Here is a 27,720-nt window from a genome sequence, read left to right as displayed (position 1 = left end):
AAAGCTGAAATTTTGCACATTGGTTCTGTTCATTGCGTACAATGACCAAAAAAAAATCCCCGTGAAAATTTTTTGGTGAAAAAAAGTTATCCGCTATTTTCGAAATTCCGCCATTTTTATCAAAATGGCGGATGTACAAATACTGAAATATTCAATTTTTATGAAATTATTGCTAGTGTTGGTGCTCGTTTAAAAGTAAATTTCATACTGCAATTATTTCACATTGGCAAAGTTTTGGTCCACCGTGATTGCCGGAGGAAGTTTACGGATACACGGAAAAGGGTTCAGGGAAAATGCCTGCAAAGAAATTACGATCTGTGACAAGGAAATTCAAGCTTCTGAAGCCTCCAGTATTCTGTGTCAAAAGGGTGCTGATGGGATTAATGCTGTCAGTACTAATAGAGGGGACAACACTGTTGCGACAGCTGGTCGATAAGTACACATAGACTGTCGTAGGCCTAAACGTTACACCAACCCATTCGATATACAGCTTAAGAAGAACAGAGAGGAAAGTAACCCTGACAAAAAGTAGCAATGAGCATTTATAGAGGCAGGGTATGAGATGAAATGGAAGACGTTTTTTTCAGTGCTTCCACTTTGAAGGATTTTATCCCGAAATCGGGATTTTTCAACTCTTCGAAGGATAAAAAAGGAAAATGAAGATAGGAAGGATTTTTAACAATTTTACAAGGAAATTTTGTCTTAAAAAGGGAATTGTTGTTTTTAGCAATTTTAAAGAAAATTTTATTAATATTCCCCTTCAAAAAGTCTAACAACGATTAGAATAACGATGATCAGTTGGTTTCCGTCGTCAGTGGACATCCGGAACCCTCTTAATCTCTTTCCCATCTTCGCCTTTCTGCCGCTTGATTTCTTTTCTCGCCATTTTGGGAATTGGACGTGATTGCAGTCTGCAGTGAGAGAGTTAGTTCTCAATTCTTTGAGTTAAAATTAGATAATCCGTTGATTTGCAGTTGAAGTTGAGTAGCAATCACAAAGTTCAATGAGGTTCGACCGGGGATATCTACGTACAGTTAGGTGTGATAAGCTTAGGCTAGTGATAATAATAATTTGATGTTGTAAGTACCAAGGTGCTTTTTCATCATTCTGATATACTACGGTCATATATAGCCTACATGAAAAACACATACGGTACACAAAGTAGCCTACTGTCACTTCATAAATAGTACTGTCACTTAATACATATCCTTCCGGTTTAGAAAAGTTAGTATTTGCCTATGCTAACTGATTATGGTGTCATAATAAAAGATGCTATGTAGTATGTATAGCCTAGTATGTATACAACATGTATTAAGAAGAAGAAGTTCTTTTATTTTGCATCATCAGCACATGCGAAACAAAAAACAATACAAGATTACAATGTGAGCTAGGTTGTTTGCTGATGACGATGGGAGTGACAGAAGGACTGAACTGGTCATCGAGTCTGCCACACCCGTATTGTATAGTGTACACAGTCAGACTGAGTCAGTATCATGAATACGGTAGGCCTATAGTATCCTGGAGTTTTTCGTCAGTTTCAGATGATTGTGAAGACGTTACTGACAAGGAGAAAAAAGAGATAGCCTAGCCAATAGTGTTAAGTTAGCGGCTTAGCGCATCAAGGAAAACTAAACACAAAAATAAATTAATTGTTAATTAATGGATGGATAATTCGTTGAAACTGGACATTTACCACCTGTACATTTTCGCTGTTAGGGATAGGTTAGGAGTCCGGGTAGGAAAGATGAGAGTGTTAATTGGAAAATGATGTCCAGGCGGTAGGCCTAAATGTTCCAGAACCGACTAACTGACAAGCAGTTTTTTGGCTGGACAGTGAACAAAGGAAGTAAACCATGTTATTGTAAAATATAGGCTGCTTTTGTGCAGCCTACTGTTCTAATAAAGCAACGTTGCTTCGACATACCGGTGCTACTGAATAAAACGAGATTAAAATGGCTTTAACTGAGATTATAATAACTTTAAAGTTGTATTAACACCTTTTTTAACCTAAATAACGTCAAAAATAACCTCGCCTATGAAGGAAATTTTGAAAGATTTCCGATTGAGAAAAAAGGGATTTTTCAGGACAAAAAAGGAAATTGAAGAGGATTTATCAATTGTCAGAAGTGGAAGCACTGGCTTCGAAGGCACCAAAAGGTAGCCACTTTAACAAGTCGAAATTCTGCCACTGAAATTGATTAGAATGAAACCGCCAACCAATCATAAGCTACGGTTTAAGTGACGTAAAAAATGGCGAAAAGAAGATGATAGAAAGCAAATTAAGTGATTGATTTTTTGTCAGCTGGTTGGCTTAGGGGTTAGGGTTAGGGATAGAAAGTAATAATTTCATTGACGCGCGTTCGATTCTCACCACTGCTATTGCTCTTTTTCTTCTGTAATTACCAAATAAAGTTCAAAACAAGCATTAACTCTCTGGGTGAGTGCTAGAAGGGTCACAATTGGACGGTAGCCTCTTATAACACTTTCTGATTGGTTGGCGCTTGCATTGTAGTCAATTTCAGTGGCAGAATTTCGACTTGTTAAAGTGGCTACCGCACCAAAAGAGGTCTGCCAAGACAAAACGTTGAAAACCACTGCTCTAACTCTATTGTCAAGCTCGCGTGAAATGAAACAAAACAGGCAATTTTTAGTTATAAAGGGTTCCAATAAATCGACGGGTGCTTTGCAAGCACAAGGGAGGATCGTGGTAGCCTACTTGAGGCTGGCATGTGAAAGGAAGATGCAAGCGAACGGTAATCTGATGCGGGGTAAACGATCCCCATGGGTCACATCCTCCAGGTTGAAAACCAGTGTTTTAGACATTGAGCTACTGCAGAGTTTATTTTCACTGAGCAAGTGAGTAAGCAACCATGCGTACTGTAAGTAGGCTCAACTCCACCATAATATAAATAAGTCAAATACGTCCCTAACATTTCTGTCTATCCGATAGGATATCGTGATGACTTTGTTAATAAATCCGAATTTGGTTTTAAACATATAAAAAGGGAATTACTTTTCATTCCCAACTTCAAACAAGCCATTAGTTAACGTTCTTAATGAATTTTATTTTAAATAACAAACATAATTCTTTAAGTTCAGTCTGGTAGCTCTAGTGGCGTACGCAAGGTGGGGGGAGAGAGGCAGTATGCGGTAATTCCCCTTTGAAAGATTTCTTTTGAGCGTTGTTGTGATTTTGTAGTGCAACTAGTTATTGCTTAGGAGTGGTCTTTGTTGGTCATGTTATTGCCCCCGTACTCCCCGGCCTGAAGGAGGGTCGCGGCTTTTTAAGGGTCTACTCATTTCAGTTTATTTGGCTATTTAAAATAACAAAAAAGGATGCAAACACAAAAGATCAATACTCAATAGCTTAAATCACGTGAGGCCGTATTGACCTCTTTCAAAACTCCCTGTTGGGGCATGCACCTTTGTTTAGGCGCGCACCCATATTCATATTTTTGGTTATCAAAATAAAAAATGCGATAATACTGCTACAAAAGCTCAACATTTGGTGGCTGAAGCTGCATCTATCGGTTTTGTATTTTTGATCATTGTGGTTATGATAATAATAATAATAATGCTAAATAATTCATGATGCCAATGACTTCATGCCAACGACAACGAGTGTGCTTTGCTGGAATCAACTGCATTCATCTCATGTCTTATTTTTCCAGAAAGAACAAGGAGACCCCATCGGGACTGTGATGAATCTGCAAAGTCGAACTAAAAGGGTGAGTGCTGAGGTAACTTCATTGAGTGTCGTCAGCGTATCGGGGAACACCAAAATAGAGTTGGGCAACTCTGGCAGTTATTCATTGTGCACTCCTTAGACCAGCACTGTGTACGCGAGCAGTTTTGGTTCCTCTTGTTTACTATTCGTTTTGTGCTCTCTAGTGTAAATAGTGCAAGTGTAAGATAAAGTGTAAAATCTAGTGTTGTGTAAAATAAAAATGACAATGACAGGCGTCACATAAGACAAACAACAACTCAGCCTACTTCATCATTGATTCAACATCTGAATACGTTGCGCCAATGTATAAAGTGAAAAACCGCCATTTATAAACGATCCGATTATTCCAAAAGTGGGATAAACTAATGGATCAAAGGATGAATAAACAATGCTGAGAAAACTAAATCGAAGTGACGAACAATTCAGATGTCTTCATTTTTCCTGGCAAATCGCTTCGTAAACTCATCAACAGAAAATAGCCTATTATAAACAACGACAGGAATCCGGAAAGCAGAATTTGCTTGACTTTAGCATGAATTTAATCAGACATCTAATAACTCCACATATACAATAACGGGCTCTCAACGGCTGTAATATAAAAAGTCATAGAAAATTTGCGAAAATCATAATGTGATGCAAATGCCATAAATGCATAGTTTGCATGCTGCTCTAAGCTGGCCGGCAACCACAAAAGTAGTTGCAACTCGATAACAGCGTAATAAACATTATAAATACGTAAACCGACAGCTTTTTTGACAAACGTTTTACATCTAATAGTAAAAGTTTTCCCAACAAATTTTTGTGGAGCGTTTACAAACCACAGTTTTGTGTAATTATTCATCATTAATATTCTTATTTACTTTTGGAAGATTGTAAAACGTCACAAGGAAAAATTGCAAGAAAACAATTCATTATTTCAAGATAGTAAGCCTAGAAACTTTTTATATAAACGTAGCCGCGTTGTTTCAGCAAAGAAGCCTTTCTTGGGCAATAAAAGGTTGTAAAAAGTAATTTGCAATCCTGCAAATCGTCGTAAAAATCTAGGAAGTCTTCTCATTATTTAGCACAAAATAATTATGCTTTGTTTCTGCTTTGTTTTGACGCTGGCGGACTGAAATCAAATTGTTTGACACAATCTTCAATAAAAGTTACGTTCGAACTTAGCTTTGTTGATGAAAATGTATTTTAGTTAGGCCCGTAGCCAGCTGGGGGCCAGGTTATTTTTAAAAAAATTCGCCCCCTGGCAAAATCCCAACATTCTCGAGCAACAGCTACAATTATAATGATTTTATCCATCTTTCCCGTTGCAGAGCTCCAAACATTTAACTACAATATTGTTTTGTTTAGTTAACAGCTAAGGTGATTAAACAATTTCGCCCCCCCTACCCCCTCCTTTGGCAACCTCAACATGTTCAATTCAACCAAGGCCAACACGTGTTAGGTTGGTAGAAAAATTGTCAGAAACTGTGCAAAATGAAAATGTTTTTGGAAAGAATGATAACCTAACAAAGAGGGAATGGTTTTCCAGCAGGCCTACAAACCGGTACAAATTAGGCTATTTGATATCAGCTGTCGCTATTCTCGGTACCATACCTAATTCTAAGGGTCAGTGATAACCAATTTGTGCAGTGATAAACCAAACTTGTGCAGTGATAAATCGCAAAATGTGCAGTGGTAAAGCAAGTGGATTTTGAAGACAACGCATGCAAAATATAAACCCGTAATCTTTTAAGCAGTGTTTGTTTTTTCTCTTCAATCCAATCAGTGTAAATAATTTTCGTTTCTAGTTTTCTGATCTGTGAAGTGTTCAACCTTGCAGCAGATATTGCTACATTTGGATCTAGCACTGCCGTTTGTGAGTGTGGATTCTCAGTGTTAACAAGGGTTGACGCTCCCACTAGACGGAGCATGTTACAACCAAGACAGGCTCTTGGTGCTTATGGCCTTTGAACATTCTGTATCGAAATCTATCGATTTAGACTTGTTTGTGAGACGGTTTGCATCCAAACATCCACGACTGCAATTGCAATAGACTAGCTCACGGGTGTATAGGCGGAATGTAATCATATATATCAAAATCCTCGGCACTAGCTTCTTCGAGCCAGTTAAAGTTTTTGCTCATAACAAGTACCGCTATTTATACAACAAGTTAACAATTGCTGTGTTATGTTGGTCAATGTAATGTGGTTGCCGTGATTTAACTAGCGGATAAAATAAGAGACCAGTGTTCAGTGGCGTAGCCAAGGGGGGGGGGTTGGGGGTTACAACCCCCCTTTGGAACGCGTGTGACGTCACGATATTGAGAAATGATGCTTTCAGTCTAAAAAAATTGCCTAATTTTATACAAAACTGCATTAAAAAGCGAGTTTTGCCAATACCAAACATTCAAACATCTCAGCCAGCAATTAGCAACAAGAAAACATAGAGACTTAGCTTTATTTTCGAAAAATGCCGAGGAAAACATGATCTTATCCTTTTGCTCTGCCACCGGACAGCACTATTTTACAGGAATATTCATACCCACAGTTTTGTTGAAAATGCTCTCAGAATGCACCAAATTCAAAGTAATTTTTCAAAATTTTCTGGGGGAGGCCCCCCAGACCGCCCGCCGCTGGGTCGTCAAACCCCCCCCCCCCCCTTTCAAAATTCCTAGCTACGCTATTGCCATTGTTGGTCTTACACACTGATCTGATATATTGCAATTTTTGTGGATACCGATATTTAAGAGGTTTAAATGCCAAAATCATTTTGATTTTTTCGGCCTCCCCTAAAAAAAAGTTGGCCCCCCCCTTGCTCTGCGGTCTGGCTACGGCCCTGATTTTAGTGGATGTAATTCAAGAGTCATGTTGATAAACACCCGTAAGCCAAATGACTTATGAAGTAGTCTGCATGATATCTTAGATGTGACTTGACAAAAATCCATAATTCCAAGAGCAACTAATTTGAAAATAGAAATTTGCGGTACACAATTTCAACACTTTATTTTCAATTTCCTTCTCTCTACTAAAAATATTCATACTCCAAACTCAATTGTAGACCTAAAATACACAAACAAAGCTAAACAACTTTTCAAATGAGGTGTTACTGATGAGAAGTTTGGTCCCGAAAAACAAGAAGCTAGCCTATGAGTTTCGGAAAACATTAGTTTAGGAACTAAGGCGCTGGGTTGAATGTAAAATACTTCAACATTAGGTAGGCTAAAAAATTGGCGTTGTGGGGTTTCCTTCCAAATGCAAGCCTCCACTCCCCTTAAAATATTTTGAATTAATAAAATCCTCACTGATACAGAAGTATATCCCAGAATAATCCCTATCAACATCTCTGGCTGCCAATATCGAACATCTTCGACGTTTCTTGATTATTTAATGTTGATCAAGTATGCAACAGCTTGATTCAACTCATATCGAAGAATATCCAGGAAAAGTTTTTAGACCTTATCCAATCTTCAAGTATTATTCAGTCATATTAAACTGCATACCAGCCATTTAGCCAATATGCCATATACACACATTTCTTGAAAGTTGAGCATTGTGTTTTTGATGTATTTTCATTCATACTGTCTATGCATATTTATGCAACCAAGTAAAAGTTAACCAATTGGATCATTGTCATGGGGGGCCGCAAAGCATATCCGCACAGGGCCCGAAATACCTCGAGACCGGCATTGAGCACAACAATAACTTGCAACGTTGGCGACAGTTGTCTGTTCAATGAAATTCTTGACATTAAAACCACGTTGGAACTTTCATGATTTACAAGTCATAAAGTGATGCTTTGTGAGGTCATGGGTTTATTGTTGGAGGCATCCAGTTAATAATATTGTGGCGCAGAGTGAATACATTCGGCCCTTTATAATTTACAACCCATTTTCGTTTATGGCTTTATATTGCGGAAGCACTGTTTGCTAATAAGCTGGTATTGTTGAGTTTGACAACAAATTGTTCCGTTTTAAGATGAAAAACTCAAACCATTAACAACCAACTTATTGGAAACGACTGAATTATAGTTTGTTGGTGAATCCGTTACTTTTTATCGTTTACGACTTGAACGTTTGCAACAATGCTGCTGACCTAAGTAGGTTTGTAAATCATTAATGCAGTTCTTTGAATTATTCAAAAGTCAACATTAACTTCAATTTATTTTAATCTTGTTGTGTTTCAACTCATAAAATCGCTACCATAAAAATGAAAAACTCCGTTACAATTCGTATGGTGACTCAGAACTTGGCAATGCAAGAATGCGTTCATTGCGTCGTTCAAACGTAATAAGACGAAAATACATTGTTTTGTTTACTGCATTTCAAGGATATGACTGCCTTCGGTCTTCCACTGGGAGGCACAGCGTGAGATAAACATCAACAATGACGGGGAACGCCTGCCCTACTGTGGAGAACCTACTGTACTTATCTCGGCATAACCCTGGACTGGTCACTCACGTACCGCCGACACCTGGAGTCACTGCGCGAAAAATTATCTACGTGAATTTTGAAATAAGAAGATTTAGATCTTTGACTGAACCTTAATTATTTGTAATGGAAGAACTTAATTCCACTATGATTGTGGTTATAAAAAGAAAAACTTTTATGCAAAAATATATAATAGGCTAAATAGTAAAACACTTATAAACTAATTAAAACATCAAACTCAATTTATGTGATTATGACGCCAAAAACCCATTCCTTACGTTAATTGACGTAACATTTGCCTTGCAATTTTAACTGACCATTCAACGTGATACGAAATTACAAGAGACCTTCAGAACTTTTGCGCATTAAAATATAAATCAAATCAGTTGCAACTTAATCCAATTATTCACTGTAGTTGCTCAAACATGTTTTATTATTATTAGTCATGTGTCTGATTTAATTTATTGTTTCAACATGAAAATATTCTCATCGCGAAACAAAATGTCTGTTCCAGTGTGCGAACAATCAAAGAATATTGCTCAATCCCTTGTTTCTGTCGCATCTGAGTTTATGAACAGTGGTTGCGGACTGGAAGAGACAGTTTAGTGTCAACTTTTCGAATTGTCTTTCAGCAAAGTATTTTATCTTACCAAGACACAGGTGCCTGATATCGCTGGGTGTCGCATCCTCGTTCTTGCAAGCATCGTACAGGAGTTTACTCAACTCACCCTCACAGCCACAAAGCATGCTCACTTGCTGAATGATGCAAAAAGAAGTTTATTTAAAACTTATCAATGAAACTCATAATTTGGTTTAGGGCTGTTTAAAATAAAACTTTCACAACTTTAAATATTTCCTTTCTTTGAAAAAGTTGTTGTTTTTATTTTCGTTTCAAATATAACTCGATATACAAAGCGATACAATAATCTATTGCTCCATTTGATTGTTGAGTCTGAAGACAAAACATTTCAATAAAAAATTTCAATTTCTTTAACGTTTCACAGGCATTTGAACATTGAAAAATAAAAATAATTGCTAACCGACTTAAAATTGCAAATTAAACAATGTTTTAACGTTTTACAACGTTGCAATTTCGTAAAGCAAAGAATTGTTCAGTTCATGCTTGTGAGTTGGCCATGACCGCGATGCCGACGGGAGCTTAGAGACCTGGAACTCTAATGTTAAAATGGAAATGTCTTTCACAAATAAACACATAATATGTCAGAAGGTCATAGCAGCATTGGTGTGATATGCAACTTGTCGTTGTTCTAAAAAATTACGTCATGGATCCTCAAGCTACCACGTCACAGCTGATCAACATTGTTTTCCCATCAGCACTTTAGCATAATATTATGATTGACATTTGTGCTTCGGCCAATTCTGCCGAAACATCATCTGGTACCAGGTTGGCAATTTAAAAGAACCAGTGTTATCGTGAACAAACAGTTTGAAGGTCGTTGTACCAAGTCCTGGCATCACACGCATTGTTCGTTGATATGTTACTCGAATTAATCTTATCATGAACCAAAAGTTTGAAGAATCTTCCACTTAGCAAAGTCACAAACTTGTTTGCACTTCCACGTTGCTGATCGTTTACCGAGCTATTATTGTCCCGCACGATGCTAGATTGTTGAGATCATACGAGCCCTGCAAACAATGAGCAAGCAGTTTGGAAGTTTTTATTTTAATAAATCAATTGCGAACAAACAATTTGAAGAGGATTTTACTTCGTGGAGTTATTGTTGAGCTAAATAATTTGCAGCTGCAAATTTTCCAATATATGTAGCAATCTTGTTAAAATTAATAAGAATATTGAAGAAAGCTTTTATCTGTTTATCTCTCAATAATATTCTTGTCTAATTGTTTTAGCAATTGAATTTATAATGGCTTGAACCATCTTTTACAAAATTGTAGGTCATTTGTATGGTGGACAAAAGTAAAATATATGCTTCTTGACAAAAAGTTCTCAAAAAATATATTTTCTCCAAAAAGTATGTGCTCCCAATTTTCTCATATTGAAACAAGATTTCGGAAAAGTATTTTGGCAAGTAAAGTAAATATTTGAATTTGTTTTGGTACATTTCAATAGAAGCAATGCTAACTTTTCCCCAGTAGGTTACTCCCCAGACGAAAAAAACATGGTTTATGGACGTACTCATTTTAGTCTGTTTAATGTTTTTTGGCTATTCCAGCAACAAAAAGATGAACCTGTTCGACGATGAACAGGTTACATCAATAGGGTTTTGTTTTGTCGGTAAGAAAATTTTCAAATCGTTATCCGAATGTTTTTTTATGAGTAAAATCACTCATTTTAGCACTGCTTATCACAGTGATGTCATAATTGTGTTTGTTTAGTTCAAATGGTTGTTTTTGTAACACTGGCGAGGAATAAAAAAATGAGCTGCAAGAATAAAAGAGAAACATAAATGTTCAATACAAAAGGTTGAGAATCATGGTATGGCACCAAGAAAAATAACTTGAAAATTGTGTCCAGGAAGTACTATTGCACCAGGGCCTGAATGAATTTAAGGTCCGTAACCTTCACAGGGGGCCCTGAAACTTGATAAAACAGATAAGCGTATTAAAACAGATAAGCTTGATTAGCGTATTCTTTAGATATATCGCCTTTTTGTAAGAAGCAAGCCCACAACCAGGGGGGGCATTGGGGGCATTTGCCCCCCCCCGAAATTTTTTGAAAATTTTTTAAGCGTTTTATGCAGTATGAAATGTAGGCCCTACTATACGTCGTACACGTACAGCCATACTGTAGGGTACCCGGACATTTTGTCGAAAGGACATTTTGCCGAAAGGACATTTTGCCGAATAGACATTTTTTCGAAACTCATTTTGCCGAAAGACTAATTGCCGAAAGGACTAAATGCCGATTAGACAAATTGGCGAAATTATAGAATTCGGTAATTAGTCCTGTCGGCAAAATGAGTTTCGGCAAAATGTTCTTTTGGCAAAATGTCTTTCGGCAAAATGTCTTTCGGCAAAATGTCCGTGCACGTACTGTGGAGTGTAGACTATCGAAACCGAAAGTAGGCTTCGCTGGTTGGAAGCTATGCTAACAATTTTGTTCGATAAATTAGGCTGGCATCCTCATTATCTGTTTCGTTAGCGTATACATAATGTCAGCATCCATCATCACCATAAAAAGCGTTTAAAAACAACTAAATAATTCGAGATCAAAAGCAGCTGCGATAGCGTGGTGAATAAGGTACTCAGTTGGGCTTAGGCATTTGTAAATCTGATTTTAAATGAATTCTTGAAAGTGAAAGGCCAGCAAGTGCGATTGATGCGGTGTCAGCAATAGAATCCCAAAAAGAGTTTTATCCAAACATTTACAAACTCTTGATAATTTTGGCTACACTTCCAGTCACAATTGCTTCTGCAGAAAGAACATTTAGCTGTCTACGACGCTTGAAAAGTTAGCCTACCTTAGAAGCACTATGGGGCAGGACAGGCTTTCTGGACTAGCTCTCATGCAAATCCATCGTACCCAAATTCCAAGCGCGGAATTGGTGTTAAACAAACTTGCCAAATCAAGTAGAAAGTTAGACATTATGCTCTAAATTAAAATGTCATTTTGCATTTGCAAAGTCAACTTTTTTGGGCCTACAAACATAAAAACTTGTTGAGCCAACAAAATGTATCAGGATTGTAATTTGTAATTACCGTGTTGAGTTTATTCATATGTATCTGTTCGTTTATGTTGATGTAAATATATGTTATTGATTAATTTATGACTTCAGTCGTGCCAATGCAGTTCGTAGCCTACAGATGTTGTATTTTATTTGTAACCGACTGAACACATTACTGTGATATCGTTATTTTCTTCCTTGGGTAGTCATAGCTAAATGAGAAAAGGTTACAAAGGCTACTTTCCTTTAATGCTGTACTAAACAAAAACGTGATTGACATAAGTTATGACCACTGAACCGTAGCATGGTAGTGCCACACACTCTATCAATGGGCGTGGACATTAACATAAAAATGTCACAATGCATCATTTTAATGTTTGTTCTTTTATAAAAATTAAATGCCCCCCCCGAAAATATTTGCTGGTTGCGGGCCTGGTAAGAAGTGTCTTGTTTTGTGCGCCGAGGATTTTATTGGTACCGGCATAAATTCTCCTCTCAACGGCCCTGTGAATGCAGCTTTGTATTGAAACGGCAGGCCTACTGAATTTGATACTTGTACAAATAAAATTTAATTCCAAGTCACTTCCTGTGCCTACTTCTGCAGTAAATTTTGTTTTGAGTTAAATGCCTATGACATATACAACGCTGTTCTAACGATCCAGATACATTTAGATTTAGATACATTTGTGACAAGAAGCCTATATGACAAAGGGGACGCGTCACAGTTTGAGTGATTTCATTAAAGAGGTTTCCACAAGGAGATCGAGATAAGTTCAGGGTTCCTCAATATTTATGCAAACATTGCACTAAAAATAATTTATGTGCTTGGGAAAAGTTAATGCTATGACGTTCGGAGTTCCATGGCGTAAAGAGAGCTGCAAAATTACCACGACAATAGTGTCTTTTGCACTGAAAACATTTTCTAATGGAATCAGACAATTAAAAACACGGAAAAAATTCAACATCTTTGAGCATACCTTAGATGTCGACTAATTAAAAAAGAAAACTTGAGATTTTCCATTGCAATTCGGAACTATTTTAGAGAGCGGTCGTATAACAATTCTTAAGTTGGCAAACAAGGACCACCCTAATATCCAGAGCTGTGGAATCGGAGTCGTAAAGTAAAAATAATTTTAGCCAATCCGAAGTCGGAGTCGTAAAAAAGCCGACTCCGACTCCGGCTTGATGCAAAACGATAAACAATACATTTGGTTTGCAATCTTTTTTCAAAATATTGTTTCTTGTTCTCAGCATTGATCTCTAAAACTTTACCAGAAAATAGAAATGCTTGTTCTTCTTAGTTTTTGTAAACGTCGCCGTTTTAATTTCGATCACAACTTAACACTTTGATCCTCAAAGGGAGGCCAGATCTGCCCCCCCCCTCACATTTGTTGTAATTACTTGAAGCACAGTAATGCCAGGGAGTTGGTTTTTCTTGACTTTTCCTAAAATTGCAAGGCGGATCTGACAATGTAAAGTTTGATAGCAAAAGGTGTGTAGTTTGTTTGTAAATTCAAGATTTTGGTGAATTTTTGCTGATTTTGGCCGACGTTTGGCAAAGCATGAAATCGATTTCTTTTCGCTTACAAACGATAAGCTCATAATTGCTCCGTGAATCAACGTGCGCAAGCAGAGAGACTATCGCGGAGTTATGCATTGTTTTGTTTGACCTAAATTTGTCCCGAGCTGATGGCTGGAGCAGTTCAGTCAGAAAATCGCTTCTTTTTTATGTTCATTCAACGTCTCAAGACGTGAAACCAATATAAAACAGAAATGATTTTCTTATTGGGTGGACAATAGACCATTTTACTCCTTTTTCACAGCATTGCATCGAAAAATCGCACAATGCCCAAACATTTCTTGTGCTATAATATACCAGCCAGTGAGCACGCAGTTGTTTATAAAAAAGAATACGTTCTATCTTTTATTTTTAGCGACTCGAGAAATAGTAATCCACCACCAAATGATATCATTCAAATTATTGAAAACAGTAGAAGTTCGATCCGACAAATATCCATTGCTGTATACAATACGTTACTGTACGAGAGACATGTAAAACCAATAGGCTATAAATCAAAATTCTATGAAATGAGCAAAAATTGCCGTAAATGTGTCTGATTAGATTTGAAGGCTTATATGTAGCTTTAAAAACTTCCACAAAAGTGTTCTTGATTCATGTATTAGGAGATCTATTACGCAAATTGTTGTCTTTGATAGAGTTTTTTTTGTGCTGTCGTTGCAGAGAGCCTTGTGTCATATCATTTTATTCGAAATTACATTCTCATACCCTACCAGCAGTATTTGCAAAACATAAAATGAAGTCTTCTTTCGAACAAAGAAATCGGTGAAGACCAACTTTCAGGTGTTCACTGTTCATGCTTGCGTAAAAAAAACATTTAGAACATGAGAAAATCTATCATGAAACTGCAATCAGTGTAGCCTAATTATCGGTATATAGTAGGCTATGAGTTTTTATTAATTCAAGGTTGATGCTTTGCACTGTGTTTGTTAGGTGGTAGACAGATACCAAACTCGATGATCATTTACTTTTTGTCATTGTTTTGTTCATCACATTTTCACCACTGGATATAGCTATGAATGGCTTTTGATGTGAAATTATATAGGCTATTTTTTATCAACCTTTATTTTATGTTTATTTTTTGTATTTTTATGATCTCATGACATTGACTTTCCTACACAATTCCTACAATTTATTAAAAAATACATACGCATTACGTAAATGATGTAAACGCAATGTGATAGCTTCTTTACTCCACATGTCAGATTGCTAGTACCTATTGCCATAAAGATTCAATTACATTTTATGTGTGCAGGATATGTTTGAATAATAAAAAAACTCGCTCTTTTCGTTTTCATAATCTCGCGATCTTTGCTAAATCGCGTTGACAAAAAGGTTTCACATTATTACGTGACGTGCTGTACAAGTTTGGTTTTCCACATAGCTAATAACACAGACAATGCCAATGGATAGACAACAAAGTAGGCGAATTGGGATTGATTAGTGTTTTTCAACCCAATTACTTTGTTGTCTATCAATTTTCCATGATTGTAAGCCAAAACCACACAAACAAAAAATTTAATAGTTTTGGTACTATTGCTAAGGGATGCTTGGTTCCATAATATATAGAAATTATGAGTTTCGGAAAGCATTGGCTTTTGAAAAACAAATGCAATTTTCGTTTCAATTTTATACTGAAAACAATATAAATCATTGAATATCAGGGCGATATAATTAGTCATTTTTGCACTGCACAACAATGTAAACCGCCATTATTTACTGAAAATTTCAGTCATTGTTTACAGTCATTGTTAACATAATGTAAACAATGCCAGATTTATACACTGGCACACACACACTCCGCATTGCGTTGGAGCGGGCTCATTGTTTTGCAGCGCTTTGCGTAAAATTGGATTAGCACGGTAATTAAAAGGCGGCAAGATGAAGTAAAATAATCGTTTTGGGTATCTTTGCAAAAAATGAAATATCAAGTTAAGCATACAAAATGTCAGAATATTAATATTTCAAACTTATAGACAAGTGATTTTTCTACACATTAGTAAAAATTCTGTTCAAAAAGAACCAGCAGACCACACGTAACAGCTGGTTGAATTTGGTCCAAAAACGGCCCCCCCCTTGAGCAGTTAACTTGCGAAACAAGGTTGAAAAGCAAAGGAAAAGTGAAATTAAATTTTAAAACAATAAAAAAAACAAAAATTTGAAAAATCTGGCAACTCTCCAAAATCTGGCAGCACTGAACTGAGGAGTCGAAGTCGTAATTTTTTGCCCGAATCTACAGCCCTGCTAATACTGTATACTGTATGTATTAGAAATGACTTAGTAAATTCGTTACTTTTTATCGTTTACTACTTGAACATGTACAACAACAATACAGTTCACCTAAGTAGCGCTTTGTCAATCATTGATACAGTTCTTTAAATTGTTCAATAGTCAACATTAAAAACTCTGCTGGGATTGTTATGGTGACTCAGAACTGGGTAATACAAGAATGCGTTTATTGCGTCTTTTAAACGTAATAAAATGAAAATACACTATTTCGTGTAATGCATTTCAAGGACATGGCAACAAACAACGTACAAAAGTAAACAAAAAATTAAAGTTTACTCTTTAGTGGAACTAACACACCAGTGGTGGAATACAAAAATATCAAATTAAGCTTTTTCGACCTTTTCATTTTCAAAATTGAATGGAACTGTTCACCAGGCATATACCTTGGCCAATCGTGCCGGAAGCTTTTATTGTTGAGATCATCAGAAAGCAATTTTCAATTACTAGAAATTAATTGTGAACAATCAATTTGAAGGAGATTGTGCTTAGCGGAGTTATTAATATTTGCGCTTGGAGGTACCAAGCTAGGTGAGTTGTCATTGCTGAAATGAATGATCTGCTACTGTTTGATTTCCCACACATGGAAGCAAGCCCGCAACCAGGGGGGGCATTGGGGGCATTTGCCCCCCCCCGAAATTTTTTAAAAATTTTTTAAGCGTTTTATGCAGTATGAAATGTAGGCCCTACTATACGTCGTACATGTACAGCCATACTGTAGTGTACCCGGACATTTTGTCGAAAAAACATTTTGCCGAAAGGACATTTTGCCGAATAGACATTTTTTCGAAACTCATTTTGCCGAAAGACTAATTGCCGAAAGGACTAAATGCCGATTAGACAAATTGGCGAAATTATAGAATTCGGTAACTAGTACTGTCGGCAAAATGAGTTTCGGCAAAATGTCCTTTCGGCAAAATGTCTTTCGGCAAAATGTCCTTTCATACGGTACGCTGGTTGGAAGCTATGCTAACAATTTTGTTCGATAAATTAGGCTGGCATCCTCATTATCTGTTTCGTTACCGTATACATAGTGTCAGCATCCATCATCACCATATAATCCATCATCCATCATCTTTTTTACATCCACCATCCATCATCACCATAAACGACGCACTGCGTACTGTGACTGGATGCCTGCGTCCCACTCCAACGGACTGCCTACCCATCCTAGCAGGCATCCAACCCGCTGAGGTACGCCGTAAAGGAGCCACGATTTCTCTCGCTCACCGCGCTTTGGACCCCGACCATCTCCTCCATGCAACACTCAAGAGACCACCACCTATAAAGCAGCGCTTGAAATCAAGACGCCCCTTTGTGCCTGCCGCACAACAACTCCTTAAGAACGCAGAAAAACTTAGTTTAAGTGCGGCACACTGGACGAACCACATGTGGAACACGGAGTGGCAAAATCACACCTCCACGCTCCGTGACTTCATACCCAACGCCGATCCCCGTCCACCAGGGATGTCCCTCGCAAGGCTTGCGTGGGTCAGGCTTAACCGCCTGCGAACTGGCGTCGGCCGCTTTCGTTCGGACATGCACAAATGGGGCCTGGCTCCTTCATCAGAATGCGAGTGTGGTGCCACGGAACAGACCGCAGACCATGTCATCCACCACTGCCTAACCCATCGGCCTCCACACGGTGCGCATGGTCTGAGAATCCTGGACGACGAGACTGCCGAGTGGCTGAAGATTTCCTGCCCTCCAATCTAGCCTGGAAAGATCGCTCATACGCCATCACCATAAAAAGCGTTTAAAAACAACTAAATAATTCGAGATCAAAAGCAGCTGCGATAGCGTGGTGAATAAGCTACTCAGTTGGGCTTAGGCATTTGTAAATCTGATTTTAAATGAATTCTTGAAAGTGAAAGGCCAGTAAGTGCGATTGATGCGGTGTCAGCAATAGAATCCCAAAAAGAGTTTTATCCAAACATTTACAAACTCTTGATAATTTTGGCTACACTTCCAGTCACAATTGCTTCTGCAGAAAGAACATTTAGCTGTTTACGACGCTTGAAAAGTTACCTTAGAAGCACTATGGGGCAGGACAGGCTTTCTGGACTAGCTCTCATGCAAATCCATCGTACTCAAATTCCAAGCGCGGAATTGGTGATAAACGAACTTGCCAAATCAAGTAGAAAGTTAGACATTATGCTCTAAATTAAAATGTCATTTTGCATTTGCAAAGTCAATTTCTTTGGGCCTACAAACATAAAAACTTGTTGAGCCAACAAAATGTTTCAGGATTGTAATTTGTAATTACCGTGTTGAGTTTATTCATATGTATCTGTTCGTTTATGTTGATGTAAATATATGTTATTGATTAATTTATGACTCCAGTCGTGCCAATGCAGTTCGTAGCCTATACAGATGTTGTATTTTATTTGTAACCGACTGAACACATTACTGTATTATCGTAATTTTCTTCCTTGGGTAGTCATAGCTAAATGAGAAAAGGTTACAAAGGCTAATTTCCTTTAATGCTGTACTAAACAAAAACGTGATTGACATAAGTTATGACCACTGAACCGTAGCATGGTAGTGCCACACACCCTATCAATGGGCGTGGACATTAGCATAAAAATGTCACAATGCATCATTTTAATGTTTGTTCTTTGATAAAAATTAAATGCCCCCCCCGAAAATATTTGCTGGTTGCGGGCCTGCATGGAAGCCTAGCAACATTGTCATGTTTTGTATGAACAAACTTATTCCACACTTGGAAGCCTAGCAACATTGTCATGCTTTGTATGAACAAACTAATGAAAATAATTCAAAATGATCTACAAATATAAATCGTATTTTGTCTGACATTTTGATGCTTGGCAATTAAAGACTTTAATTCTATTTTGATTTGTATTTAAACTGCATTGAAAACTCCATGTCACAGACCTACGATTGCAAATTGAATTTTGAAATAAGAAGATTTAGGTGACTGGACCTTAATAATTTGTAATTGAAGAACTTAATTCGATCATGTTTCGTATTGACACTGCATCTTGAAGACAAATTACAAGTTCTCATATGTCGGAGTGACTATGAGAAAACCAACAGCAACAATAAATGTGGATTGTAATCCTGAAAGTCTTCTGGTCCATAATTCCTTTCAGTTTCAAAGATGCGTAATGTGTAATAACACACAGTAATCTTACACAACTTTTAATATAGGTTAGAACAAAATATGTAAGTCCCAATTAAATGCAACCTCATCTAGTTATTTGCTGTTGTTGCTACAACTTGTTTTATCACTTATTTTCAGTTGTTGCTACAACTTGTTTTATCACTTATAACTTGACTTCATCTCACTGTTCGCTTATGGGGAAGCCGACAAAAGACCACAGGACAAACAAAAATATTTTAAATTTTTGATTAAACGTTTCAAAATTTTGTTAGTTTTTACGCGAGTTGCAATGCAGCCAAAGTTAAGAATGCAATGCAGATACGTCACTCATTTGCACAGCGCGCGTACAATTTTCATGGGGGCTAGGTTTATACAGTACATCATCTTGCAGCATTAGGGTGCTTAAAGTGCAGTAATAATTTTATAGTGGTTTACTTTTACTAAACGCGGGACAAATCGGTATGCCTACTAGCGGTAGAAGATCTAAATAAACTTTAGATGCAGCAAAATGTGTTAAAATACAAGACGCGCATCTAGATCAAAAAACCATAATTGGGTTGAAAAATGCACCAAAATCGATTAAATCTTAATTAGATTTGTTTGAAGAAATTCTTAAACTACCTAAACTATTTTTCTTTGGAAGCTCGACTTCTACTTTTGTGTATTTTAGTACAAAATTCTCTTAAAATCATCAAGCTAAAATTCGATATCACTTAAAGCTCTCGTGGCGATCGTTCGCTTCAAAATGTTTTTTTTTTTCTTTCACGACCCCGAAAGAATTTCATCAACGTATTTGTTGAAGATTTGCAAAACAAAACGAAATTCAATACAAAGAAGACTAATAATTATTTGAATATTGAGAAATATAAATAAATTGCCAACCAATTCAAATCGCAAATTACACGATGTTTCAATGTTTTCTAACGTTGCTATTTCGTCAAGCAAAAGAATCGTTCTGTTTATGCTTGTGAGTTGAAAAAACTTTTTACCAAGTAGCCTGCATTTCTTTTTTTCTGTTCATTTTCCAGCCATGCCCTGCCCACGTGATCACTGCTATAAAACGCGAGATGCTCAGCGCTTCTGCACAGTCGACTAGTTGGTTGGTTTGGGTTCGAATCTAGCGTTGGTCAAATTGGAAACATCAAAGTATAACTTGCTGTGTTGTTTCGGTGGTGAGGACAAGTTAGAACAATAATGTATGAATCCCGCGTAGATGAGTTTGTATCATTGATGTTGAACAAAGTGATTTGTCGGCATGAAACATGGAGATTAATGAGCCGCAGTCGAAGCTATTATTCAAATCATGCGTTTGTGTTGGTTTGTTTAATATAAATTTATGTTGCTTGATTTGTCTTGTTTACTTTGATAAGGAAGTTAGATGTTTATGACTCACCATTGTGTTTGTAGCATCAACTACCTTACTAAGTTTTATTTTGATTTGCTGACTAGCAGTTAACAAAACAATACAAAATGTATTTCCCACAAAATCAAGAAGAAAACACAACACCTTCAACTGAAGAGTCTGTACGACCATTGCCAGGAAATCCTGGTAAGTTTGTTTTGAACAATTTGTCTAAGGCAGGGATGTCCAACCTTTGATTATAGTGGGCCGCATTGTCATTTGAAATAAATTAATGGGCCGCAAGACATATTAAATTTCAAGAAAAATAGGTACATAAAGAAACAAATAAAAACCATTAATTTCATCTTTCAAAATAGGAACAAATAACACACACATAGAAAGAAACAAAAATTTATTTCTACAATACAAAGTCAATGAGATTCTTGACATTGTTTTCCAGCTAAGAGGTTATCAACATTTGCATTAAACGACGTTGTCTTGATTCTTAGGATGTTTGCTAAGTGTTTGTCGGTCAGTCTGTTTCTTTCTGCAGTTTTGATGTTTTTCATGAATAAAAATAACTACTCGCAACAATATGTGCTGCCCCACATAAGCAATAATTTTCTGGACAAATTAACTAATTTAATAAATTCATTACATGAATGTAATTCTTTATAAAATAAAGGAAGAGTGTGTTCTCTGTGGAAAGTTTTCAAATTTTCTCGACTTCGCAGTTCAATCAGTTTATGTTTGAATTCGGGTAGCGCTTTATCACACTGAAATGAAACTGGGTCATTGAATAATTTTAATTCAATTTCAATCTTTTTCAAGTCAGAAAATCAGACTGTTAATTCTTCAAGCAAATCTTCACATAACTTAGCATACTTTTCATAGTTTACAGACCTGTCTTGAGCTCTTTTTGATAGACGACGAAAATGTAGAATTCCACCTGCTTTCAATTGTGCTATGAAAAGTTTTAATTTCCTGATAAAGCTACTTATTCACTCGAACATTAAACTACACAACTGACCTTTCTCTTGTAGATGCAAATTGAGCTCAGCTAGCACTTCTGTAAGGTCAACTAAAAAAGAAAAATCATTCAATCATTCTTCATTTTCTATAAAGTTCACATTTTGTTTCTTTTTCTCCATGAAGTTGAAAATACTAGTCTACTTGGAGTGAGAATGACTAGCGGGCCGCACAAAAATCTCAGGTGGGCCGCAATGCAACCCGCCGGCCGAAGGTTGGACATCTCTGGTCTAAGGGACTCTTTAAATATGGCATGACGTCCTCTGGTGTTTGCAAGAACTTTTATATTACCGTTGTATGGTTGGCGGCATGACCGAGTAGTGAAAACCCTCGTACGACAGTCGAGAGGACGCCGGTTCGACACCGCAGAAGAGCACGCTGCTGTTTATTTGGTAAAACACTTAATGACGTGCCTGAAGATGAGCACAAGAACTGACTTTCATGCCCATGGCATTTAACAATAATGACACAATAAATTAACACTTAAGTGCTAATATATTCTGATATTATTGTATCGTTGTGTTAGTGGTTTTGCTTCTAAATAAACATCGTAGGAATTAGACACTCCTAAATAGGAGAATTGAAATGTGACATCATAACAATAAATTGTTTTGCTTCTTACAGAACAAGCTCCGAGCAACATGGCTGTTCTTCAGCAGCAAGTAATTCAGCAGGACAACCGGCAGCATCATGCCCATCATCATCAGCATGTTGATCATCAGTCGATCCAGGTTGACCAGCCGCAGTATCAACAAGTAATGAACGTCCATCATCAACATCATATTGATCAGCAGGTGGTCCAGGTTTACAACCAGCAAAACATAACCAAGATTGTTCATCAACCCGAACAAACCAATGTTCCATCTGGAGATCAGGAAGGTTTGTGAAATGTTCAAGTTTATATCAAAAATAAAATTTACTAGTTTTAATATTTGAACTTTTATTCGTAGCAGTGAGCTTTAAAAGTTGCTCCGTTTGTAAATGAAAATATTTTACATTTTCTTTTGTTCAGCTTTTAACGTTTTTGAGAAAATTGATAAAGTGAACCTCAAAATTTTTTTTTGCAATACTAGATTTTTAATTGGTCAAATTTTCCCCCTAAAAAAAAATTCTGCTTGTGTCATATTGAATATAAGCTGAAATATAAGTTTCTTTTGGAGAGCCCAGTAATTGAAGTTGCCCTTTCATAGGTTTTACACTAAATTGATTTAATTTTTCCATATTATTTCTATTTAAATTTAAAATTTGTGATTGGAAATTAATAAGATTTTGTACTGAACCAATATTATTTGAGAATGTTAAGTTTTGATGCAAAGCTAAAATATTTGTATTTCTCTACAAGCTGATTGATTGTAACAATTTAGCTACATTTTGAGTTGCTTTCATAACATAGAGCAAAGTTGAAATGTACTTGGGCTATGTTGACATGCCATTGATTGCGTATGGTCGTTGCCTTACACTACGAGGTGTGTTGGGAATCTTCCTCTAGCAAAACAACTACACGATAAAGCTGTATTTCAGCTAGTGTTGCCAAATTTGAAAGTTGTTTGGATCATAAATTTCATGTCGAAAATGTTTAGAAGTTTTGAAGTGGGTATTTGGTGATACGTTGTTGAGTTGGAATCTTAGACATACGCAACTAGTTAGAGAAATTTAAATTTAGTTTTAGAGAAAATTGCCCCTTTAGCTCAGTGGTTACGCGCCCGAATCAAGACCAAGCAGCGCTGGTTCGGTTCTCGAACTCTGCCCTTGAGTATCGCATTTCAGAACTGCTCTCCTTTCAGCGGCAACTAGCAGAGGGAATAATTCACAGAGCACACCATCTTTATAAAAACAAATACGGTATAAGACAACGCCGTGTTTCAACTAGTGTTGCCAAAACTGAAAGCTGCTAAAAACATAAACTTTCCTATCGACAGGGTTGGAAGTCGTTAGTCAAAAAGCAATGACTATTTCACTATTCGATAGTGCCCAAAAAAGCAATGACTTTCCGCTTTCGATACTTAAAAAGCAACGAATAGCAATTACTAAAAATAATTAAAATAATAAATAATTACTAACAGCACAGATGAAACAAAACTACCAGTTTAACTTTAGAAATAACAAAAATATAACTTATTGTTTAATTCTTACTCATTTCCATATTTCACAAAAAGGTTACAACGACATTAAATAAAAGCGAAATCCTCATGACTCATGAGTAAAATGACATATCAGACGATAAGACCACCAGTAGCCTATTATGCAGTGGCTGGCAGTGCACTAATCATGAGACGCAAAAATCGAAAGCTATCAAAAATTTTAACAAGTTTACAGCAAATTATAAATCTTCTTCGCCCGAAATTAGCGAACACAAGATTTGAATAGCAAATATATATGACCATTGTGGAAATTATTATTCATTCCAGACACTACAAATAAATTAATCAGTAATTTGAAGAATAACCAGAGTACAAAAAACGCAATGATGTAATCTAATGAAATCGGCGAAGACAGACAAATTTTAACACGAGGTAAACAAAAAAGTTTTGCTAACAGTTAGCTTATGTAACTCGACAAAAATTTTGGAATCTTATTCAAATAAAAGTTATGCGATCGATGCTAACGCATTATCTTACAGTGAAAATAAATGAATGGACAAAAATGTATTCCTTTGGTCTACTCTAAACATACATAAATATACACACTCCAAACTTCTCGGGATTTCCAAAATATTTTCAATGTTGACAATGTTGTTACAATGTTGACTACAATAAAAACCTCGCAATGTCAGTGTCAAAAACAAGTCAAAAAAATGTTTAACTGGCCAAAAAACAAGCCCAGAAACAAACAACCAGCAAACTCAAAAAAAAAAAATACGCAAACTCGAAAAAAAAACAGGTTGGCAACATCGTTAACGACGCTCACTTGCATGGTTTTTCTGAACTGTGTTGCCGCAAACTTTTCCTTAATCCTTTAAAGTTCGAAAACCGGAAGGGGACTATAGGTGGGATAGTAATCCGAAAACTAAATCTCGTAAATTCGTTTTGACGACGAAGTAAGTGAATAACAAAAAATGATTCAGCAGTTCTCCTAAATATCGATTAGTGAAAAACGATTAATGACTTCGTTGCTTGCATAAAAAAGCAATGAATAACGCGCATTCGATATTTATTTTTAAAAGAAATGGGTGTAAGCATTCGATATTCAGAAAGCAACGAATAACGCTATCGAATAGTGACAACTAGTCGTTACTTCCAACCCTGCCTATGGAGAATGAAGAATTTCCAAAGTAAGCATTTTGAGCTACATTTTGTTGAGTTGGATTCGTAGAAATACGCAACTAATTGGGGGAATTTCAACTTGGTTTAGGGAAAAATCATTTGTGATTTTTCCGAAAAACTGATTTTAACGTTCAGTTAATGGAAAGTCAATTTTGACAAAATGTGATTTTGAAAACTTTTTTTTGTCATTAGATCCAAACAAGGCCTTCAATAAACTGAAGAAAGCAACTCGACAACTCTACAAATCCGAGTTTGATGTAGATGTGTCGAAGTTTGATAATCCAGCATCGAATTTTCCAGAAGTTCATCCAGAGTTTCTGTCGGTGGACTTCTACGAAGGAAGGTTCATTCCTAACGATGACCAGTATGATCCCAAAATCAGACAAATTAAATTTAAAGAGTCTGATAAAAAAGTTTCGATTGATGAATTAATTTCACGTATTAAGTCACAAAGCTTCATATCAATCGTCGGTTACCCTGGGGCGGGAAAGACAACGTTATCAAAGCGCCTGGCAAGGCGTCTAGACAAAACTAGACGAGACTTTCTGGTTCTGATGATACCCTTCATGAGCATGAATGATTGCGATGACAAGAAATTAACTTTGAAGGAATTTTTACTTGGAGATGTAAATTTTGGCTTGAATACAGAAGAAAAAGATTCTGTTTTCAATTGGATAAAAAATCACACCCAAAATTGTTTTTTAATCTTTGACGGATTCGACCAGGTGAAGTGGAATTTGATGGATAAAGTGGAAAGATCGAATTATGACTCTTTACTCACATGCCAGGCGCTTGTGTCGAATCTGTGTCGAAAAACTTTCTTACGCAATTGCCACATTGTATTCACCTCACGACCACACGCCATGCTCAAAATTCCTGTAATCTGTCGCCCTAATCAAACATATTTCGTTGGAGACTTAACGTCTGAAAACATGAAAAACTTGTTTGTTGCTTTGATAAATGATGAACAAAAATCAAATGAAATTTTTGACAAGCTAACTGTAGAAACTCCTCATCTAGAATCCATGTGCTACAATCCTTTGATGTTACAATTATACTTACGAGCTTCTCTTAGTTCATCACACGAGGCTGTAAATATTTCAACAATGACCCAAATATTTCAAAGAGTGCTAGGAAACCTCAGAATATCAGAACACACAATTGCTTTAACAGATGAAATTGTCCTTAAACTGTCACGAATCGCGTACAATGCAACAAAAAATGGAACCGTAGTAATCACAACTGAAGATCTTCAAAACGACAATCTTTTAACAAAAGATGTGCAAGATATTGTCGTGGCATTATTTGCTTCAAATAAAAATTGTGGCCTTTTCGAGGGTAACCAACGATTATATTTTTCACACCAAACCTTTCAAGAGTTTTTTAGCGCTTTATACATGGTCCATCAAATGCCGTTAGATAATTTCACATCATTTGTACAAACTGATCTACTGGTCGATCACTGGTCAGTCGTTGTTCAATTCTTATCAGGACTTCTGTTGGATTCGAGCATGAATGAAGGTAATTATATTTTATAAACAATGGTTTTGTTATTGTATTGAAATCGAATGAAATCGTGATTGTCCATAATTGAACAATTTGTTTTCTATTAAATCAGGAATTCCTAACCAGGGTTTCAAGAAACAGTGTGAAATGTAGGCGACTGTTACTTTTCAACCAATTTTAAGAGGGGTGAGAGAACTGGATGGTGATTTGAAGGGGGAACCAAAATGGCAAAAGGATAAGAACCACTGTACTAACTTAAACTCATTTAAACTAATCTACTAAATTATTTATTCTGTTTAAAATTGTGTGAAAGATGCTGGAATGGTACAAAGACTATGTGCGGGTATGTGCAATTGTATAAATATTATGATGAATTACAGAAGCAGCAACTTGTTGAACTAAGTTGTATAGCTTCATAAACTAATTATGAACATTTTCTGCAGATCTATCGAGTTCTGCAATGCATCAATTTCCGTCAGATGCATCTACGTCAGCACTGACGCAATCACCATTTCAATCACCACCTCTGTCTTCACAAATTGCTTCAAGTAGGAACTAAGTAAACTAGTTTGTTTTTTTAAGTTTTTTTTCTAGTTTTTTTTAGTTTAATCCTAGAAGTTTTGCATAACTGTCATAGACACAGAGAATGTTTCTTGTAAAGTTCTGTTGCTAATGAATCATTCCAACCACTAGTTGACGCTCAATGATCATTGACCAGCTGTGTTGGAATTCTGTTACTCAACTGCACAGGTCGATACTTGAACCACCGTTGCTTGTTTTTGTTGGTTCTTTGATTGCAAAGTCGATGAACTCAAATTGATCCATTGAAGCAAATCTCTGTTATTTAGTAATTGTTTATTATTCAATTTTATTATTTATAGATGATCAAATGATGATAGCTTAACAGATTATTCAATTATTATTTTAAGTGATAATAGTGACCATGGTTATTGTTTTCATATCCAGATTTATGCCAATGGTTGAAAAATTATATTAAATCAGCTAAATAAAAAATTGAAGAAGAAAGTCTTCCTACCCACAATCAGATGTGTCTTCTCAGGCGTGCCATTGAGTGTCTGGCCACGACAGTGCATGTCACTTAGTGACAATCAGTGCGCTCGATAAGTTCTTATGTTTATTTCTTTCAGCTTCTTCGAGTCATGCAATCAACCAACAACAACCTTCAATTGAATCCACTTTACCACAAACATCTTTCCAGCAAACACCGTCTTTGCAACCTCTATCAAGTAAGAATATATTCTGCTAACAACATTTAAAGTTAGCCAGTAATGCTCAAGCACATCTAGACACAGACGAACCATAATCACCTTTTTAATAAACTTACCCCATCTACATAGGCTATACCACGTCTTCACGTTCGCCTTTGGGTGTTAACTTATTTGGGCGTTAATTATATTTTTTCTAACCTTGTTGGCTGTGATTATCCTTGATAAAAACAAGTGGAACCAAGTCAAAGACAACTTAATTACACGAAGCCTAGCTACAGAACAATATTAGTCTTCGCTTCTGCATTTACAACTGCATTGTGGCATGCCTTGATTATAAGTAGCTTGCAAAATCCTAAATTATATTAGCTCTAATAAGTCAAGTCCGACACGTTAGCTCAGTTGGTTAAGTGCCTGACTTTGTACACAAATAGACCTCACGATCAAGCGACACTGGTTCGGCTCTCGGAGTATGCGCTTGAGCAACGCATTTGAGGATTGCTTCCGATTTAGCGGCACCTAGTGGTTGGATTAAGAATTCACATACTTCAACAAGCAGAAACCTGACTCTGTCAGTCTCGGTAACCGG

The 27,720-nt window shown here is 36.5% G+C and overlaps 2 protein-coding genes across 7 annotated transcripts in view; one reads left to right on the top strand and one right to left on the bottom strand.

The window, feature by feature from the left end:
- Positions 1-27,720, bottom strand: part of LOC145766021 (ATP-citrate synthase-like) — a 363,348-nt gene that overhangs the window by 23,390 nt on the left and 312,238 nt on the right. The window lies entirely within an intron of this gene.
- Positions 20,176-27,720, top strand: part of LOC145781065 (uncharacterized) — a 55,814-nt gene continuing 48,269 nt past the window's right edge. For 3 of the 6 annotated variants that reach the window (XM_082595708.1, XM_082594444.1, XM_082593142.1), the window contains exons 1-5: positions 20,176-20,314; positions 21,761-22,015; positions 24,592-25,920; positions 26,349-26,453; positions 27,054-27,152. In XM_082595708.1, the coding sequence (XP_082451834.1) occupies positions 20,236-20,314; positions 21,761-22,015; positions 24,592-25,920; positions 26,349-26,453; positions 27,054-27,152 (1,867 nt within the window). In that variant the 5' untranslated portion in view covers positions 20,176-20,235. The remainder of the gene's footprint in view (positions 20,315-21,760; positions 22,016-24,591; positions 25,921-26,348; positions 26,454-27,053; positions 27,153-27,720) is intronic. The other 3 variants (XM_082593744.1, XM_082595098.1, XM_082596399.1) reach the window with 3 other exon arrangements.

This window comes from Aplidium turbinatum, chromosome 1 (assembly GCF_918807975.1).
Source record: "Aplidium turbinatum chromosome 1, kaAplTurb1.1, whole genome shotgun sequence".
Classification (NCBI taxonomy): Eukaryota; Metazoa; Chordata; class Ascidiacea; order Aplousobranchia; family Polyclinidae; genus Aplidium; species Aplidium turbinatum.
This window is presented reverse-complemented; position numbering and strand designations above follow the sequence as displayed.